The sequence below is a fragment of the Neopelma chrysocephalum genome, unplaced genomic scaffold (genome assembly GCF_003984885.1).
Source record: "Neopelma chrysocephalum unplaced genomic scaffold, ASM398488v2 Primary Assembly neopelma1_26, whole genome shotgun sequence".
NCBI classification, from domain to species: Eukaryota; Metazoa; Chordata; class Aves; order Passeriformes; family Pipridae; genus Neopelma; species Neopelma chrysocephalum.
In genome coordinates this window covers 23,312,590-23,331,898 of record NW_020897695.1, presented here as the reverse complement: position 1 = coordinate 23,331,898, position 19,309 = coordinate 23,312,590, and the positions used below count along the sequence as shown (strand labels likewise).

Sequence of the window (19,309 nt, the reverse complement as noted above, 5' to 3'; positions counted from 1 at the left end):
AGAGATGTCACTCAGACTGTAACTCTTCTTTGCTGAACAATATATAGTGCTAGGCTTAAAGGGCACTTTTTTTGTTGTTGTTTTGTTGTTGGGGTTTTTTTCCCCTATTAAGCTGTGTCAGAATTCCCCAGGCTTGGAAACAAATCCTTTTCAGAGCAGTGAAGTCAGTCACATCCTATTTGTGCTCCTGCTTTGTGTTGTTAAGGGCCTTCATGTCTAAACATGTATATTTTCATGTCTAATGCATTGCTGATGTTCATTTGAATCTTTTCAGGATTCCACACTCTCACTCTTGCTGTATTGTGCACTGAAAATATCCACCAGCTTCACTGGTAAAGCTAGACTTGAGTCACATGTATTTTTTTTTCACATACTTGCTGCGACATACTTTACTGTGTACCTTACGTTACTGTTATTATATGAACTATTGATTGTTTATATTTTAAATATTATATCACTGATAGGTTAACAGGATAAAAACAAGTACACCTCCTAGTTATCAGGCATTCCATTAATAATATAGCAGTCCTCTTGTATACTTTAATATGCAATTATTTATTGTAAGCTTGTTGATTACATCTTGAAGCTAGATATTTGTGAATAGACTGCATTCTCATAAAGATGCTGGGTCAGTCACTGTGGCAAATGAAGTCCAAACTAGTGTGGTCCTCAGCTGTTTGCCTAAGAGAGTTAAAAAGATAACTGAATTCAGTCTGCCAGGCTAGATGATTTACGGTCTTAAGCTCTGCCAGGGGAGGTTTAGGTTGGATATTAGGAAGAAATTTTTTACAGAGAGGGTAATCAGGCATTGGAATGGGCTGCCCAGGGAGGTGGTGGATTCACCGTCCCTGGAGGTTTTTAAGATGAGACTGGATGTGGCACTTAGTGCCATGGTCTAGTAACCATGGCAGTGTTGGATCAAGAGTTAGACTTGATGATCTCAGAGGTCTTTTCCAACCTGGTTGATTCTATGATTCTACGATCTTCAATCTCTCTGCTCAGGTCCCTAAGGGCCCAGCTGGCAGTGCTACTCTATCTATCCTAGAGCTATTAAGGTAAGCACAAACTGGCCATTCTACCAGGCTGTAGCTCACTGTGAAAACAATTGAATCAATGAGGTAAACTAATAAAAAAAATCACATGGTGCTGTTCCACCTTGCAGTATGCGTATGCCATTGAGTAACACTATTCCTATTACTCAATTGTCACTTTCCACTTTCCAAAAGATTTTCAATCTTTTCCACCTCTCCTAACTGACCTAGAACTCAATTTAAAAAGCAGATGTCAAAAGAAATTATTTGGAGCAAATGGATCAACTATCTGACTATTTTATCTTTCACTGACCAGTGGAGGCAATTGTCTACACTGATGTAACAGGCAAGCATTGCACTTCCCTGATGTTTCTCTTCTGAGAGCTCTTCCCTCCATCCTGATGTGTCAATGCTGACAGCCCTTAGATGTAAATTTTCATTCTACAGTGAATCTCTCTTTTCCTCCTCACAAACACAAGTCATGAGCAGATACAGGCAGAAGAAATTTTTGCTTTCAGTTTCAGGGTCTGGCTCCTGCTCTCACACCTTCTCCATCTGTCGCATCAGCTTTGCACATGGGAATTTTCACTGTGGTCAGTGTTATTCCAGAAGAGGAAAACTGGACAAATTAGGTAAAGTGTCAGGAGAAAAATGCGATTTGAATCATTAGTTGATGTTTTACTGCTCTGGTATCTAGTGCCAGGTACATGAGTGCTGTCCTTTGTATTAACCTTTATTACTACTTTGCACAAAGCTAGATCTGTTCTGAGATGGATTCCTAATTTACAGAAATGCTGGGAAGCCACTTGTAGTAAACTAACAGAATCATTCAAACCCCACGTGTCAGTGAAATTTCTGTCATCATCTCCTATGATGCTTGCTGGGAATTCATAAGATGCAGATAAACACTTGATGATAGTTTAAAATCAAGTGCATGCTTGAGAAAATTAATATTTATAAAAATGAAAGAACTTTCTTTTCTATGTGCTGCCACTTTGAATGACCCAGAATTATTTACACTGCATTATTGGAAATATCACTGTAATCTTAACTGTGGATTGTGTCGCCATCCTTTTCTTCGTCTTCCATAATCACTGTTTGTTCTTCTGTAAACAGCTTAGTGCCTTAAAAACAGGACACACACAAAAAAAAAAAAGAAGAAGAAAAAAAAAGGAGTTGATTTAACATACTACCTTTTAGACAATACCAGGCAAAAAAGAATTTTTCAGTCTTCTCTTACTTCTTGATCCTAACATAGTTTTCCAATATCGTGGGAGTTACTCCTCATTTATTTTCAGCACATCAGTCTCCTGATATTCAGTGAACTAGAATTGAATCCCTGCATTTTTAGCTAAAATTATTAGACACTCTTAAATCCAGCATATTTTTCCTATCTGTGAAAAGAGGTACTGAAGTTTCATTTGGGAACCTGTTTGTTAAAAGGGTGTGGGGAGCTAAATAAGGGAAAGAGCTTGCCTGATTAAGTAAATGCTGTGATTAATCTTTGTGACTCAACTAGCTTGTGTGAACATGTATATGTTTCCTCTAAGTATATAGCCATATTACTGAGATTTTTCAAGTGCAGATGACAAAAGAGACAAAGGTTAGAACACCAACATGACAAGTGCCATCTCCACTGAAGTTATATAGTATCAATAAATTGCAAAAGCTACTGAACAATGTGAAAACAGACTTGGGTTGTAGATTATACCTTCCACAAATCTCTGTCTCTCCTCCCTTCTGTTTCTTTTTCTCTCTTATACTTGAACTGGTAAGTCCAGCCCTGGTCTTGAGGCTTTTGTGTGATACCAAGATATCAAAAATACTGTAAATGCTCTCTTCATTTAGAAAATAAATAAGAATGAAGTGAGAAAAAATGCATTAGGTACAAAATGTTCTTGAACTCTATTTTAACATATTGTGCTGGATTTGCCTGTTTCCAGTAAAAAACAAGTGACTTGTGTGATGAATTTTATACCCACATTCCTTGGTGTGGATGTTGACATAGTCTACAAACAGGATGAGAGAGATCATTGTGTTGAGACCAATGAAATCTCTCCCAAATTTGGTCTCCTGATGTTTGATACAAGCTGAGCTGTTCTGTCAAAGCAACCTGTTTTGCTTCTTTCTGCATCAAAAACTCTTTTACAGAGAAGGCTTTCAGTCTTGCCAAGGTCTGAAAATAGGGCAATACCACAGAGGTAGATTTTCTTTAACTTCAGAATCTTTTCAGGGGCGATGAATTAATGAAAATATCAACCTATACTGCCTTTCATTTAAGTTAACTCCTCTTCATTTATATGCAGTTCTTGTGAACTAGCACTATGAAATAAACTGAAAGGCATAAATAAATGTTAATTTGAAACAAAAAGGACTTTATTTGTTCATGCAGCAATTGAGTAACCACCATTGTTAACTGCAATGAATGATGACATTTTATGGAGATGGATGTAAATGTGCCCCACACAGACTTCTATTCCTATAGACAACTTAGGCAAATATAGACAAATTTCTTTTACTGTTGTCTTTGGGGTTTGGGTTTTGTCTTTTAAGAGGGAGTGGAGGGTTTATGTTGTTGTTTTTTTACATCATGGAGCATTTGAGGAACAAGGAAAACATAATTAAAACATGCTTAAAATGTGTAGCTAGAATGGATCATTTGAGGAGAGCTAATCTGCTTTTTGGGTAAAATCAGGAATAAGAGATCAGATATGAACACTAAATAAATGGATCATGTCCACTCTCTTATTTAAATGATGAAGTGATGAAGGAAAAATGTGTTTATGTAATTCTGATGGCCTAGTTATAGCACATAAACTAGTCCTTTTAGCAGATGCTAGAGACAGCTGAAAGGTAACACCTAAGCAGAAGTCCCAGCTCTAGTAGCACAGACGCTCACCACAATCAATAGCAAGATCATTACCAATTAATCACTTTGGTGACTGACAAAATCCAAAGGTTTCCAATAGAGTTCATGATTCAGAGCTCAGAGGCGGATGTAGCCCAGAGATGCAGGTTATTAACTTTCTATGGACCACTCACAATTGCAAGGACAAATCAGCCTTTTAATGCAAAACAGTGGAAAGGGTATACAAATAGCATGTCAAAGCTGTAGTTATTTCTATAACACTGGGAAAGGATTTTTTTCTTTGATACAATGCCACTGATCACTTGTGGAGAAAATGTGCTTTACTGAATGCAGTTCAGAAGTTCTGGGTGTGAACCAGAAGGATGTGAGAAGGTCATTTGATTTGGGGAACATTTGTAAGTTAGTCTTTCTCTGTTTACTGATTAAATAAATCCCTTAGCCTTTCTGCCTCTGTTTTCCCAGCTGTGGGTATTATGAAATGCAACTCATCCTGCAGATCTATTTTAAGGATTGGTAGGTTGTTCTGTTAATATCTGCCAAGGGATCTGACTGAAGAAATGAGAAGGTAAATACAATGTAGTCATAATTTCCCAACAGAACTTGTAACTACTTGCAATTTTTAGCTGGACACTAGAACCATAAAGGCTCACAGAGACATAAGAGTTTCTGTTAGGAAGCTCAAACATAGGCAGAAGAAGTTGGCTTAAATCAACTATTTGCCAGGTGCCACCTAGATCTAAGCCACTCCTCCTGGCTATAAATCAGAAAACCAGCCTGTCTACAGACTACCTACGGACAACTCCTGCTGGAGAGGCAAGAGGTGACATTAAACTTCTATGCTTCTCATGTTACCCAGAGGTTTTTGGTGGGGTTGTGATGTTATCCTAAAGGAGCTACCTTAACTGGTTTTCTAGGGTATAAGAATGAATAAGGGTTTGAAACTGTGGTTTTGCTAGTTACCTCTGATCTGATTAAGAAACCCTAAGCAGCCACATTTCAGGAACTGTCTTCCCATATTTAGGCATGTATTTATATTGTATCTCAAACCCACAGGCCTGAAGAGCTCTCAGAAATACTTCAGTTAGTGGAATATATTGCTAAGTGTGGATGAAAATAGAGTGTTCCAGAGCTGACTACAGGCTTAGATCAGATTCAAGCCATTTTCTCTTAGGTGAGACAGAAAAAAAGACCACTGGAATTGTGATTCTATTTTGTGTTCTAGTCTAATCCCTTCAGAAAAAGTGTTGGCTGACTGAAGGCGAGCTGGCCACTGAAGGAGACTTCTGCTCATGGTTTATTTGTATGCACATGGCACAATGCTACATGTGCCACTTCAGTAGAAGTTTGAAGGCTGAATACATTTAGAAGCTTAACCCTTGTGGAGGAGAATTCAGATAACTAATTTAGCAGCCCCCTTTCTGTACCTGCATTTCCCAATTGGATTGGGTGTTTGTAAGGTGTAAGACTGATTCTGCTTCTCATTTGGACCACATACCATCCAGTAGATACACTGATTTTCATCACCCTGTATGGTCCATTTGACTTGTGATAGAAAATCTCCCTGGCCACCCATGAAGGAGAGTGACTGTCCTAGAAAGGCTTATAACCGCTGGTAAAAATGGAGAGGGATAACACATCTGCCATTTTAACTGCATTTACAACACAGTATTTGTGTGGAGACAGCTGTTCAAAAAGATACTCTAGTAATTAAGTTCTTTTACTACAATTAAGAGGAGCTCCTTGAATCGGCACCTAGAAGTGGTTTGCAGAGGATATGAAGGGGAAGTGTTAGAAATAGGGACAATTTTCATTAGCAGGTCACGAGGCCATGTAGCACTGAGAGTGCTGCTTAATGAAAAAATTCCAATAACAGGGGGACAGGACAGAAAGGCCTGTCTATATTTGTTTAGCAACATAGCCCTGCTGGGGCTTCTCAGATCTCCAAGTCTATGATTCAGATTTCATTTTGCACATCAGTTCCAAAGAGTTCAGTTTGTTTGTGCTCTGTCTGCTACCTGATGGAATAACTATGAAAGTAAGTGAGTGGACCAGCCTTCAACCACAATTTAGTCACTTTCTCATAGCAAGTCATGGAGCCATCACTGATGAATTTCAACAAGCAGAATGATGTATGTTGATATGTATCTTGAAAAGAAAATATGCATCCTTAGAATAGGAAGGGAATGAAATTGAAGCATTCAAACACATAAGTTAGTTTGCCCCTGATATGGGCACAAGTTTGCCGATCACTGGAAAACAGACCCAAATACAGGATCTGAAAAATCTTTGCATGGAGAGGCAGCATCTAGCAGGCCGCTTTGAATCCGTGTTGCGTGCTGGAAGGTGGCTTCACGAGTAGGCAAGAAAGTGTCATTGGATGTAGAATTGAAAACAACTGAAAATTGCATTAGTTTGTCTCATTTTCCCATAACAAATGCACAGAGTTTGAATTTTGTCACACATTTGAAGGTCACCACTTTTCTTTCACCTTCCCTTCCTTTCCCTTCCCTGCCCTAGGAGCATCTTATGTAAGCGTGTGTGTATTGCACGTTATGCCAGAAGCACAGAACTGTCTTTAAGGTGCTGTTAATGAGAAGTTCATCACAACTTGATTTTCTCAGTGCATATCAGGAACTGTGGAGTGAAGAGGAGGTTAATCAGTACAGCTTTGCTTTAGGTTGTTTGAGGCATTTTAGTGCTGGTGACCTAAAAATTTACAGGTGCTCAGGTTTGAAAAGCAGGGCATTAGTTGGTCTGTCAGAAAAGTAGGATTACAGTTTGCAAAAGATAATCAAGTGACCAAATATTTTCTCTTACTTCCCTTCCTTTCTGTCCCCAGAGCATTAACAGGGGATATGTAAAAGACTTTTCATGAGCCACCACTGTTATTAGACCAAAAAGGTCCTGTTGATTAAGAGCAGCTAAGTACACTGGGCAGAGAGCAACCTCCTCCCAGGCATTCCTCTGACACTAGCCACTTTTTGCTTCCTCTTTGGAGGACCCTTCACCTAGGTTTCTTACCTATTATCAAAGGTGGGATGTGTACTGCAGGTGTATCTTTTCTTCTGGGCTTTTTCTGCTCCAGTTCAGTGATCTGAGAGACTGGACTCACTCTCTCTCTCTGTGGCTTCTCTGTGATACCATACCTTTTCAGCATATTATCAGAAAAGTCTGAAAGTATGCCTGTAAGCAAGGAAAAAAAATAAAAATGCCACTTTATCCTAGTTCACATTGAAGAAACACCTATGTACTTCTCCCAATGACTACTCTGATGTAAGGCTGCATGAGTGCATGATCTGCTGCATGGCATACCTACCCTACATTTCTTCCAAGTTAATTATAGGCTGTAGACAATGAAGCTATCAGGCTGGCTGGCTTCTGATTGTATTAATGCACTAAACAGCAGCCCATCAGAAATCATGGTAAAGATTTCTATTCCAGAACCTTAGACATCTTGTCAAAGTAGCTTAATCACACAGATGCTCAAGCCTCTAGTTGGGAACGATGGGATTGCAGAGAAATGGCTTATTTTGTCTAGTGAAACAATGTTTCTTTATGGTATGGTAGTTGCAGGCACAAAATGCAGCTCTTCAGCCTCTGAGCCACTCTTCCCTAAAAGAGAATTGCTGATGGAAGATACATGTGAAAACTGAACAGAGTCAAATTCAATATCTGTATTACAAATACTGGAAAATCACAGCTGCTTGTTTTTGACTTGACGAATTGTTGCATAAATACAGGGAACCACACAGGTAGTTACTGGCTAACTCTCTGTGGCAGGAGGGACTACTCCGGTAAGGCCTGGAATCCAATCAGAGAATGCATACAATGCAAGCTCTCATGCAAGCTGTCTGTGATGAGTTGCTGGTGGTGCCATGGTAATGTTTTTGGTGTTCAAGTATGCTAAAACCAGCTGTCAGACCCTGGATCCGAATCTCACTGAATTATTGATATGGGTTGGAACCAACTCACTGTCAGTGTGTGTGTGTGTGTGTGTGGGGAAGGGCTGGGCCTAGACCTGCAGGAACATAGTAAGGCCTGCACATAAGGCCTGCTGAGGGCACAGGGCAGAGCTGGAAGGCAAGGCCTGCTGCCCATGCAGAGCACATGGCAGAGCTGAACGCCCTGCAGCCAGGCTGTCAGTCAAGTCCAACCTGCCTGGTAGCCCACCCACACCACACCCCTGCAGCCTGTGACTGACTACAGCACAACTCACTCTGGCCTGGAAGGCACTGACTGGATATCCTGCCTGGGAGGGAAAATTGAACTCTATAAATATACAAGACTCCATGCAGTCTTTCCTCTTCTCTCTTCTCCCTCTCCAGCCGAAACCATATGAATCATCGGATCTTGTTGGTAACCACTTTTTTTCCTTTCCTCTCTCTCCTTCTCTCTTTCTTCTCTCTTTCTTTACCCCTTTTAATCTATTTTCTTTTACTTCTTTCCTTCTCTTATGGATAACTTAAAACCAATGAACTGTGTTTTACTAAAGCTGGTATATGGATTGTTTTAGTGGGTGTTTCCTGTGGAATGGGTCTTTGTGCTGAATGATTTAGTGAAAGGCTTTTTTCTTGTTTGTATTTTAATCCTGTAAAAACTTTTTTCCAAAATATCTTATTTTTCTCACTAAATTAAAAAGAATATCTCTTAGAGAAGTGTGTGACTCTTTCTCCAGATGCTAATTAGAGGTTATAACGAACCAAAATGCTTTTAAAAAGTCTTAAATAAAAAATGTAACTGCTCTGGGCAGTTTATAGCTTAATCTGGAACGCAACACCAGCCTGGTTCACCAAACTTCAAACACAGATCCTGCTTTTTGAATTTGGATATGATAGATAAGGTGGTATCTGGCCTGTAAATTTTTAACTAGCAGTCAGTTGCCTTATATTATAAAACTCTAGTTCCCTTTCATACCGTCAGGTTCTTCTAACATAACCCTTCTTGGGATTTATGTGCGGAGATTCCTCTCTTGGGAGGAGAGGCTGAAAGAGATCTCCCTACAAGAATTGGTATGGATGATTTACATCAAATCTCTACTTAATAATTATTTCTTTTTTCTAGCTTTAATAAAATTGCTTCAATAATTGCTTTGATATAGTGCACTATCCTGTCTTATAGTATACTACTAGTAGTTTTAGTGTTTATATTGTGTAGTAAATAATTCTGATTAAGATCTTTTGTCTGATCATTTGTAATAATAAATTATTCATTTTAATAAATATTCTCATTTTGCCAATCATTAAACCTGTGGGACAAAAGTGGTTCAATCACACCTTTGTAATTCCTTACATTTAAATTGTTGACGTAATCTGCAGCTAATTGGATTCAGGTGCATTTAGACTCCTCTCTGAGAAGGAGTTTAGAAAGCAAGGTAGTCCTTTCTGCACCTTGTGACTCAGGGCACCTGAATGACTCTGCACCTCGTGATGGCAGGGTTTTTTTTTAATACATTTTGTCTAAGCCTTCCACTCCCACCCGCAACACTCCTCTGTGTATGTGCAGCATGGGAAGAACAACTCGATGATATAAGAGGACAGCTCTCTCCCTGGAGAGCACAAGGAGTGCTTGTTAGCAGAGAGTGACAAACATTTATTCCCACTGCTGTTCTTGGAAGATCGTCAGGTTTCACTGATGGTCTCCTGCTTATTCTTCCTTTCCCCAGGATGACTCCCAAACGTCTGTAGATATGCCGCAGCAGGAAGCATCCTACAAGGAGCGCCTTTGTTGCTGTGGTGATTTCTGGCTTCCTGAAACACCCACCCTTTGCCAGAGTCCCCATAAACATATGAGCCCTGTGATTTCTAGGAGAAAATCCTGGATGAAGCAGGAAATCCTGAAGGTGGCTTGTGAGCTTCTTTGGTCTACTGCCAGCCTCATCTCTGTTCAGTCTCCCTCTGAGCACTGGATATTCATGGCTAGGCTTCGTGAACGAAGATTTGGGGAGGGCTCTACCCACGTTTGTTACAAGCGCGCTGGTGGCTAAAAAGGCCAATACGAGACAGGCATGTCCGGTTGCAAAAGGCACAGCAGAAAGACTCCTTAGGTGGTAAATTCTGCAGGACACGATTCTTTCTGCGTTGTCTTTTCTCCTCGAGAGTGATCCTGCGAGCTTTCTCGAAGGCATCAGCAGCGTTATAGATAGTGTGTCTCCAGGCCTCTCGACTGGAGGCCAGAGTAGACCGGTTATGTTGATCAATATGGCCAAGGCTGAGATGTTGCTTCAGGGAGTCCTTGTATCTTCTCTTCGGGGCTCCTCTCGTGCAGCAGCCGGTGGCAAGTTCACCATAAAGCAAGATCTTAGGGAAGCAGCAGTCCTTCATCCTTGAGACGTGTCCTGCCCAACGCAGCTGTGTTCTCAGCAACATGGCCTCAATACTCGTAGCTGCTGCCTGTTCTAGAAGAGATGTATTGGTTACATAATCTGACCAGTGGATGTTTAGGATTGTACGGAGGCAGTGTTCTAGGAGCCGGAGGTGGTGGCGGTAGATGACCCATGATTCGGATCCATATAGGAGAGTAGACAGCACAGTGGCTCTGTAAACACTGATCTTTGTACTTTTCTTCAAGTGTTTATTTCGCCAAACTCTTTTATGAAGCTTTCCAAAGGCACTATATGCCTTCGCTAACCTGTTGTCTATCTCTCCATCAATCTTACCGTCCGAGGAGATGAGGCTACCTAGGTAATTAAACTGCTGGACTGATTTGAGCTCTGATTGGCCAATGGTGATGTGGGGATGATGGAAGACTTCCTGAGGTGCGGGTTGATAGAGAACTTCTGTCTTCTTTAAGCTGACTTCCAGCCCAAAGAGCTCAGCAGCACCTGTGAAGCAGGATGTTAAAATGCTGCAGGGCTGCTTCTGTGTGTGCAACAAGGGCAGCGTCATCAGCATAAAGCAGCTCCCGGACAAGATGGTTTAAGGTCTTAGTATGGGTCTTCAGTCACCTTAGGTTGAAAAGGCTTCCATCAGTACAGTATCGAATGTAGATACCGTCCTGATTTAGTTTCAAGAGAAAGTGCAGGGGCTGAACTGGATCCATATTGATTTTGGACCATATCAAACTGGGACATCGAGCATGGCTCAGCATATCATTTACCACAAAAATGTAGCATCATTTAGCAGCAAAACTACAAGCTCCAAGGGAGCACGTTTTCCAGAGCATACACCCACTCACCTTGGTATTCCCAGATCTGTGAACAAACTCTTCAACTAACAGAGGATGCCTTTGAGGAAGTCAGACTGTGTTCACCTGCTGTCCAAGGTGCACATGCATGGAGCTGTGTTTCTGTCAGTATCCAAGGGGACATAACTGAATGAGGGGTCTATGGACTTTGCTCAGATTCAGTTCCCACAGCTGAATTGGGATTTCAAAGTCAAGAGATTTATTGCTTACCTGTTAGAGGTGGTGGAGTGTGCAAAGCTGGTGTATCTTTTCTCCTTGGCTTTTTTTGCTCCTGTTCAGCGTTTTGGGAAACTAGGATGGTTTTACCTTTTCTTGGGATTTTTTTGAGGTCACAGCTCTTAATCAGCTGCTCTGAAAGATCTTCTGCAGGGAAAAGAATAATAGAAATTGAAACTAAGGGGAAATAATAAACCAGACAGTAAAAAGAAATGCTTTAATAATAGTGCTTTAATCCAAGTAAACTAAAATGCCCATGAAAAAACATCTTTTAAATACCTAGAAACTCATCAAAAGAGGCCTCTGTGGCATACTACATGGGAGTCAAGTGACTTAGGTGGTCCTTCTGTGTTGTAGTCAGTAGATATAAAACAAAGGGAGAGAGTTGTGGGCAGCTGTGTGTTTACATGGTAAAGGGAAGGTTGCATCATTGTGAGCAGAGGTTCCATGGCTACCCCTCTTTCATCTAGTGCTAACTGTGTGGACTGTCTTCAAGAGTTACAAAGGCACTTTTATGAAAGAAAGTTTTACATGTGTGGGGTCAGCCTGAGGTACTGGTAAAACGAGCCAGTCAGTATATTGTTCCCTTCAAGAGTTGCCTTTGTTTCAAGAGCTACTGAGCTTTTGATTTACATAACATTATACTGGATTTCTAGTTTTCCCCTAAAACAAACCTTGACTCAGATGACTCAGAGAGTCAGCATGTCTTTTTCTACAAGAGACTGCATTTTTGGGTGTTTATAAAAGCTGAAAATTTTGAAGGTAATCTGTTGTGGTGGTGCATCCTCCTCCCTCACCTCCTCCTCAGGCCTGATCTATGATCTCAGCAACTTCTGACAAGCCTTGGTTGAACCAGCTGAGCGATGAAGTGCCCCTTAACTGTACCAGTAGGGTGGGGAAGCATCCCTGACCATACTGGGTGCTCTTGCATGGTAAAGGTAGGAACAATTCTGACCATACCAGAAACATCAGCTGCCCAACCAAGGTGAAGAACAAAGGATAAGCAGTTATTCGTGTTAGCCTTGGTAAGTAGTTTACCTGAATTGTAGCCCAAGTGAAATGGTACCATTGTTAGGAGACCTTGTGAAAAAAATTAATCATAGCCTGAGTGCAACAGTACTATTGTTACTGGATTTTTTGGGAAAAATCATCTTGCGACCCTATAAACAGCAGTGCTAAGTGAGGCCTCCCAGAGTTTGAGCTGTCCTGGAAAGCAGTGGGCTGCACCAGCAACTCCCTTTGAGTGGGATGCCTCTTGGAGCTCACAAACCCTCAAGTTTGCAATAGTTGAAACATCGTCGCTGATGATGAGGTCTAGGCGGATTCCACACACACACACTGCTTCAGGGCCAGCCCATGCCTGTTGAGAAATGCTAAGGGATTTGATATAAATATTTCACTGAGTTTAAGGGGAATTTTTGATAAGGACCTTTACCCACATAGATATAGATGTGTATATTTCTTTCCCTGTATGCGTGCAAGTGAATTGATTATGGTATGAATGTTGTTATTTTGAGTTTAGAATTAACTCATTGTTATAACTGTAGCAAATCCTATTGAATCACTTCTTAAAATGTTAAATTAGTCAATGATTAGGTGCTTTTGCACCCTTTTCTGGTATCCATATACTCTGTGCTCTAACCCTCTTGCATCCCCAGTCTCTGCGTAAATTATTCCAAACTGCTTCTAGTCCAATTTACTTATGTATGCTTCATCTATGTAGTAAGTAATAGAACGAACCTTGCCATTTAACTCTATTAAAGTTGCACTCTCATAAATTCGTATTAAAGCCTGTATTTTGCCAATGACTTTGACAGTGATTCTTTAAATGTTCTAACTACTCATTTGCAACATCTTTCATTATTATAATCACACAAACCAATGCTCTAAATTCTTAAAAGCTGCTTGTTTGCCTTCGTCTGGGTTCCCCACACCCTCACCCAACCCCTGACTGCAGACTTGGATGCAAGCGCGACTTCATTCCAGGCTCTCTTAACACTGTTTAAGACATGTTATGTCTGTGAGCCTACAGATTGTAAAAATGGTGCCTGTGGCTAGAAATGCCATGTGACATGACAGAACTAGGATACCTTCCTTGCGGGACAAATAAACAAAATTTATAAAATTCTGCTTGCCTGCGGTGAGACACATTTTGACAAGCAAGTGAAATTGCCTTTGTGTTTCATTATTGTCATCACAAGGGTAACAATGAGCAAAGAGATTTTTGTTTCTGGGTAGCTAAATCTTCAGGGCAATTTTGCAAGATGGGAGTGAATTAATAGCATTTGAAGTAGAAGCAAAGAACATGAATATGCAAAAAGCACAAGTATGAAGTGTGGTATTCAGGAGAGTGGCAGAGCAAAGACGACTGGTATGCCTAGTGTAAAAAGTAGGTTCAAGAAAGGAAATAGAATGATGATGAAGGAGGAAACATTTTTAGAAAGCTGCCCCAATGAAGGTAAATGGGATGCTTGAAATCTTTTACTCAAATTGCATATGGAAAATGTGTTCAGGTAAAGCTTAGCTATATCCTAGCTTTCAGTTTACTGTGGTGTAAATGAAGAAACTGCTCTATGTTTTCTACTGGAAAAAGATCAATGACTCTTTTTGCTTTCTCCTCTTTAATTAATTTCACTCTAGAATTTCAGCTGATATATGCAGGAAAAATGCTCTTTGCTTTTCCATCTGGCATCAGAAGTGTCAGCAGAAGGTGTAATTATCCGTTTTCATCAGGGCTCAGTTGTATCACTGGAGGGGAAAAATGGACACTGGACAGGACTTTATGATGTGAAGGCAACACCTCTCATTAGTGCAATGACATCATCTAATAACACTTACCTAAATGGTTACACTGTGAATCTCGCTTATCCAGTCTGTCATCTGGCATATCAAGTGGCTGAACACATTCTGTTGACATCATTGAAATAGGCTTTTCTCCTTCTTTGAAGATACTACACACACAGAGACACACACAAAAAACCCCAAAACAAACAAACAAGCAAAACCGCAAACAAAACCAAAACCAAAACCAAACAAAAAAAAACCAAAACAAAACAAAACAAAAAAGCACAACCATATTGGTGTTATGTATCCACTTGCAAGCCAGATCATGATGAGCTCTTGTCTTCCAGCTGCCCTCTGTCATGCAGTCTACTGGCCTGATTTCACTCACACATGCTGAGATGCATCCTTGCTATAAGCAACCCACAATAGCACGGGTTGGCTCTACAGAAGAATACTGACTTTGATCATACAGAAAGTGCAATCTCATACAAATAGTAAATACTAGGGTTTTTTCTGTTTTTTCTAGTTTTCTTCTCCATTTTTTCTCAAGTATAAACTAAGGATCATATTTGGTGTTTATTACATGATCCAACTTTAATTATGAATTCTGTTGAGTTAGTCTTATAAGTACGGCTCCCCTAAGAGACCTTGAAGACCCTGAAGATCCAAGTGTAAGGGCTGCCTCAGAAAGATGACCGGTGTGCACAGACCCCAAAGCCAGCATGAAGTAGACTTCCTCATCACTTTGGTAAGAGCACGGGAACCCATTTCACCAGGCTGTTTATTTGTCCATGCTCTGTAAGTCTCAGTGGATTGCTGTTTTGGCTGATTTACCCCTCTTTACACATAGCTACAGTCGGTGTTGAAGTCCATCCTCCTACCTGAGCTTCCCCAGCACCTCCCCTAAGCTGAGAGTTGGTCCTGGACTCACTAACTCTGGGCTGCCACAGATACCATCACAGAGAGAAGAAAATTAGACCTTTTTCACTGCTGATTGTTTCTATGGTTGCTTAGCAGAAACCCATCAGAATAACAAAAGCAATGTTAAAGGAAGAAGACCTTCAACCTGAAGGCGCAGTCCAAGTGATCTTGGGTATCTCCCTTCATCCAGCAACAGTTGTGCTAGTTTCTTATTCACAAACTCTATTCTCCATTTTCAAGGAGTAAGAGCTGATTGAGACACCTGAAATACTTTCCTAAGAGTTGAGACAAACTCTAGTTTTGCCTACATGGCTTTTCATTGCTCCTTGTTAAAATTTTTGGCGTTCTATAGGATTGGCTCTAGTTACAGACAGAGGAGGAGAATGAATGATAATGCAAACTGAAAAGTACAGGTATGACTAAAAGCTACTTCAGCCTCATATAAATGAACTTTCATGCTGAATCACTGTCATATAACAGTAGGACTCCTTTGGGCACACATTCATGTAAGACATGGTGATTCAGATGAAAAATAGCTGAACTTTTCACTTTCTGGATGTCAAATTTGGATTTTTAAATAGCTTAAAGTGCATTCTATTTTTTTTCAAAATTCTCAGTTGCTATACGTGCTTGATTAAAGTGGCCAAATAAAGCTATCCTTTCACATAGTCTTAAAAAAACCCAAAGACTTGCACATAATATGATTCTTTTTTTTTGCTTAAACTGTGGGTTTCCATAAAAAAGGGCACCAATGCAACCAGTTCCAGGCTTCAATTATGTAAAAATATTTTGCTGGAGACAGACAAAGGAACTGGTTTTGGTCTACTATTTTAATGCACAGTTGATTTATTGTGTAATCACCCTAGAGCTTAGGGAATACTCAGTAAAGCTACTCACATATTTCTACTAAAATGATGTAAATCTTTCAAGGCCATCTGATACTGTGACATTTAAACCAACTTATGATGAAATCCCATGAGAAAAATCTACCCTGTAAGATAGAAAACTAAAGCTTTCAGAACAAAACTAAAGGACTGGACTTTTCATTTGATCCTGAACTAGGCATGGAAATGGCTTGGGGGAAAGTTAAATCTCCATTTCTTGTCTTCTCGTAGGGTTTGAATTGTTCTAGGTGCTAAATGAAAATTAGGTACCTATGGATAGTTGTATCCAGTCTCAAGGGACAATGTAGTTCTCAAATGAGTCATCAATAGGTGATCATTCTTATCTATAAGATGGAGAAATGAAGTTCTGATATACAATTCTTATGAAAGTTTACAGGGGTTATGTGGGCATCGATGTCAATACTCCTCACCATTGTACAGTAAGGCTCATGGTTTTCTTGTATGTTGAATACTTAGAATTTCTGAACTGACCCTTTGTAAGGTATCCACAAACTGTGCTTCTGAAGACTTCAGTAGACCATGTGGTGTTGTATGTGAATTCTTTTCTTCTTGTTCAGAGGAGTGTTTTGTTTCCACAATTGACAAAATCCCCAAGAAAAGCATGTGCTAGTTTCCAAGACATGCACAATTATTAAAGAAACCATGGGCATGTTGACAAGGATGCTACATAAATAAAAGTACTCTTGAGATGATCCTTGTTGGGTGGCAACAGGCAATCTGAATTTAATAAGTATATTTTGGTAGTTGGTAATACAGATTGCCACAGAAGCCTGCATGACACTATGTACGTATTTTCTGATGCCAGAGCAATTTGTGAGAACATATTTTGCCATGAGCTGAGAGAAGAGGCAGAAAGAGAAGCAACTGGGGCCCTGGAGTGGGACAGCACGCACACAAGCTTGTCCACATTCCCATATGCAGGGCCTGGCCTTGCTGCTGCTGGTGTACCCTATACTTGGAAATGAGAGTAAATAGGAATATCTTACAGGGCGCTGCCCCATGCAGACTTGAGACAGAGGCTGTACTGCATAGTTACAGTCCAGCTTTGACCAAAAGCAGCGTATTGCTGTCGTGCCCAAAGACCTGCTTTGGCTCTTCAAGACTGGTACCTCTTCTCCCATCACATGCATATTTACGGTTTCCTGTCAGGTTTTGATTATTTAAAATATTTTAAATTGGTTTGCCCCTTTCTATCTGGTTGCAATGAGGACATGAGCAAAGAGGGTCAGGCAGGCTGCCAGCATCCTTCCCTGCTCTTCTGTTGCCTCCCTAAACCTATGTGGGAGGCAAAGACAGACCTGTCCTTCCTTCTATAACATGTCCTTTGAAGATAGCCCTGTAATGCAAGTAGGCTCCTTATTTGCATTAAGTCATATACAAATGCAAAAAGAAGGAATAAGATACTATCCCCTGGATGTAGCCATCTCACACCCACCTTCCCAACACAGAAATCATGTGAAACAGCTCAGGGGCCAAGAGGAATGGTACAACACCAGGCTACATTTGGCTTCTTCCACCTTCACTCAGCAGGCAGACTTGGCACCTTTATCAGAAAATGTGCACCCCATAACCCTTCTCATCCTAGCCCAATTGCAACTGCTTCCTGGCAAGTCATAAATAAAGCAAAACAACCAGTCTACTGCAGTCAGAGCAGAAAACAGATGTTTTAAAAGTAGAAAGTCTGGGTGTTCCTGTGTTACATTCCAAAATTTTCATTACAAGTTTTACCATATGTTTAATGTTACCCTATTGGACTGATGCCTTCCTGGGCACAGAAGACACCTTCAAGCTAGTACACAGAGTTTCTTCTTCAGTTATTTAGGCACTAGGCTGCTCTCTCCAGGTATTCTTTTTAGATTAGTCTGACTGTTACTTTTCTAAAGCATATTTAAATCTTCTTAGCAAACTCTTAGATATTGGAAAGCTAGATCTGAGTGCCTCCTTCCACCCAAAAACTTTGCTACTACTAACAACATGGATACAGAAATACCACAGAATTATCTGGGAGCAGTTTATTCTCACAGAGAGTGTGCACTATTTAAAAAACCCTGGCTGGGCTGCGGACTGATTCCCAATACCACCCTTACACATGTAAAATAAATAAAAATAACAACAGCTGAACTTTTGATTGACTGAAAAATTGTGATGTACATTTGCACAGGTTCTGGTCACAAAGTTTTTGCCTTTTGAAATAATAAAAAATACAAAATCTTCCTTAATTATTTCCTTAAAGTACCAATTAACCCCTTGAACATGCCAACCTTAGTAGTGGGATAAGAAGTCCTGATATCAATTCCCACTCTTTTGGCTTGTATTATCTGCCTGTGAACTGTCCCCGCAGTAAAGTTAGCTGAAGCAGTTTTCTCTTAAGTACTCTCCCTGCCATGACCCCATCCGTCCATTCCAGCCTCAGTGCAGTCACACTGCAATTTTCTCCAAATGGGACCATCCCCAGCCCACTCCCTGTGGAATGGGGACCCTGTGCTTTCTTGCTAGTCCCCAGAGCCCCAGAGGTGACAAGGCAATTTGCCATGCTGGTTGTGACTGCTAAAAGAAAAAAAAAAAAAAGAGAGAGATTAAAATCAAGAAGCCAACCAAACCAACTAGCCGGGAGAGAAGCATGCGAGCTTGTGGCTGAAGTACTTACAAAGCGGTGCGAGGTGGTGAGGAAGGTGCGGTTTGGCGTCGAGGCTCACTGGACGGTCTGGGGCTGCAGCTGACGCTCTTGCCCGTCTTATCTAAGGAGAAGCAGGAGCCGTCGCTACGGCAACGCCACGCTCAGGCGTCCTCTGGGAGGCTGGGGAACAGCATCACCAGTCCCTGACCCACCAGTGGATTCTAATCCTGTTTCATTCCTCTTCCACGAGTTGCAGAGGCCGAAGGAGAGGAATCAGAATGCAGGGGAGATGGTCAGCGCCTCGAGGCTGAGGCACCGTTCCTGCCAGATGACCAAGAGCCACAGATGCTGGTGCTCTCAAAGAAGTAGGGGAGGATTCAAAATCTTTGGCACAGAGAGCCAAAAGGTGACCTGCAGCTGCCGTGTCTAGAGGCACAAAGAAAATGACAAGGGGAGGGAGCACGAGTGATGACATCAGGGACCCAGGGGAGAGCTGAGGGTAAAAGAGCAAGGTGTCCAGGAGCAGCACTATAAACATGAAAACTGATGAACACTGTCTCCAAAACTGAGGTTCAGCAATGACTGCAGTGTTTGTGTATATATTTGGCCACAACCGGTTATACAAGCATGGTATTTATGGGGCCAGGCAAGGAGTTTTCCATGGCTGCCAGTTGTTTGCCAGTACCTTTGGATGGAGCTGTTGTTTCAAGTGAAAGAAAAATATACAGACATGCCTGACATTGGAAAAACTCTGGAAGAAATACTTTACTCGGTGGTGGGAACT

General features: G+C 40.9%; 1 protein-coding gene across 2 annotated transcripts; it reads right to left on the bottom strand.

Annotated features, from left to right (window-relative positions):
* Positions 1-1,983: 1,983 nt before the first annotated feature.
* On the bottom strand, positions 1,984-18,941 carry PPP1R17 (protein phosphatase 1 regulatory subunit 17). 2 transcript variants are annotated; one of them, XM_027675919.1, is made up of 5 exons: positions 18,556-18,941; positions 14,137-14,249; positions 11,293-11,445; positions 6,922-7,083; positions 1,984-2,155 (listed from the first exon to the last, which is right to left on the bottom strand). In XM_027675919.1, exons 2-5 carry the CDS (start codon positions 14,216-14,218, stop codon positions 2,079-2,081), a joined length of 474 nt encoding a protein of 157 aa, XP_027531720.1. In that variant the 5' UTR covers positions 14,219-14,249; positions 18,556-18,941; the 3' UTR covers positions 1,984-2,078. The 2 variants fall into 2 exon arrangements, with proteins under 2 accessions (XP_027531720.1, XP_027531719.1); XM_027675918.1 differs by lacking the exon at positions 18,556-18,941 and having other exon boundaries at positions 14,137-14,302.
* Positions 18,942-19,309: the final 368 nt, after the last annotated feature.

Excerpts from the sequence above, each read along its gene's own strand:
- PPP1R17 (XM_027675919.1), bottom strand. The coding sequence starts at position 14,218 with ATGATGTCAACAGAATGTGTTCAGCCACTTGATATGCCAGATGACAGA. Across the intron at positions 7,084-11,292 it reads CACTCCACCACCTCTAACAG|GCATACTTTCAGACTTTTCT; the intron begins GTAAGCAATAAA and ends CCTTGCTTACAG. Across the intron at positions 2,156-6,921 it reads CATCCCACCTTTGATAATAG|GCACTAAGCTGTTTACAGAA; the intron begins GTAAGAAACCTA and ends CCTGTTTTTAAG.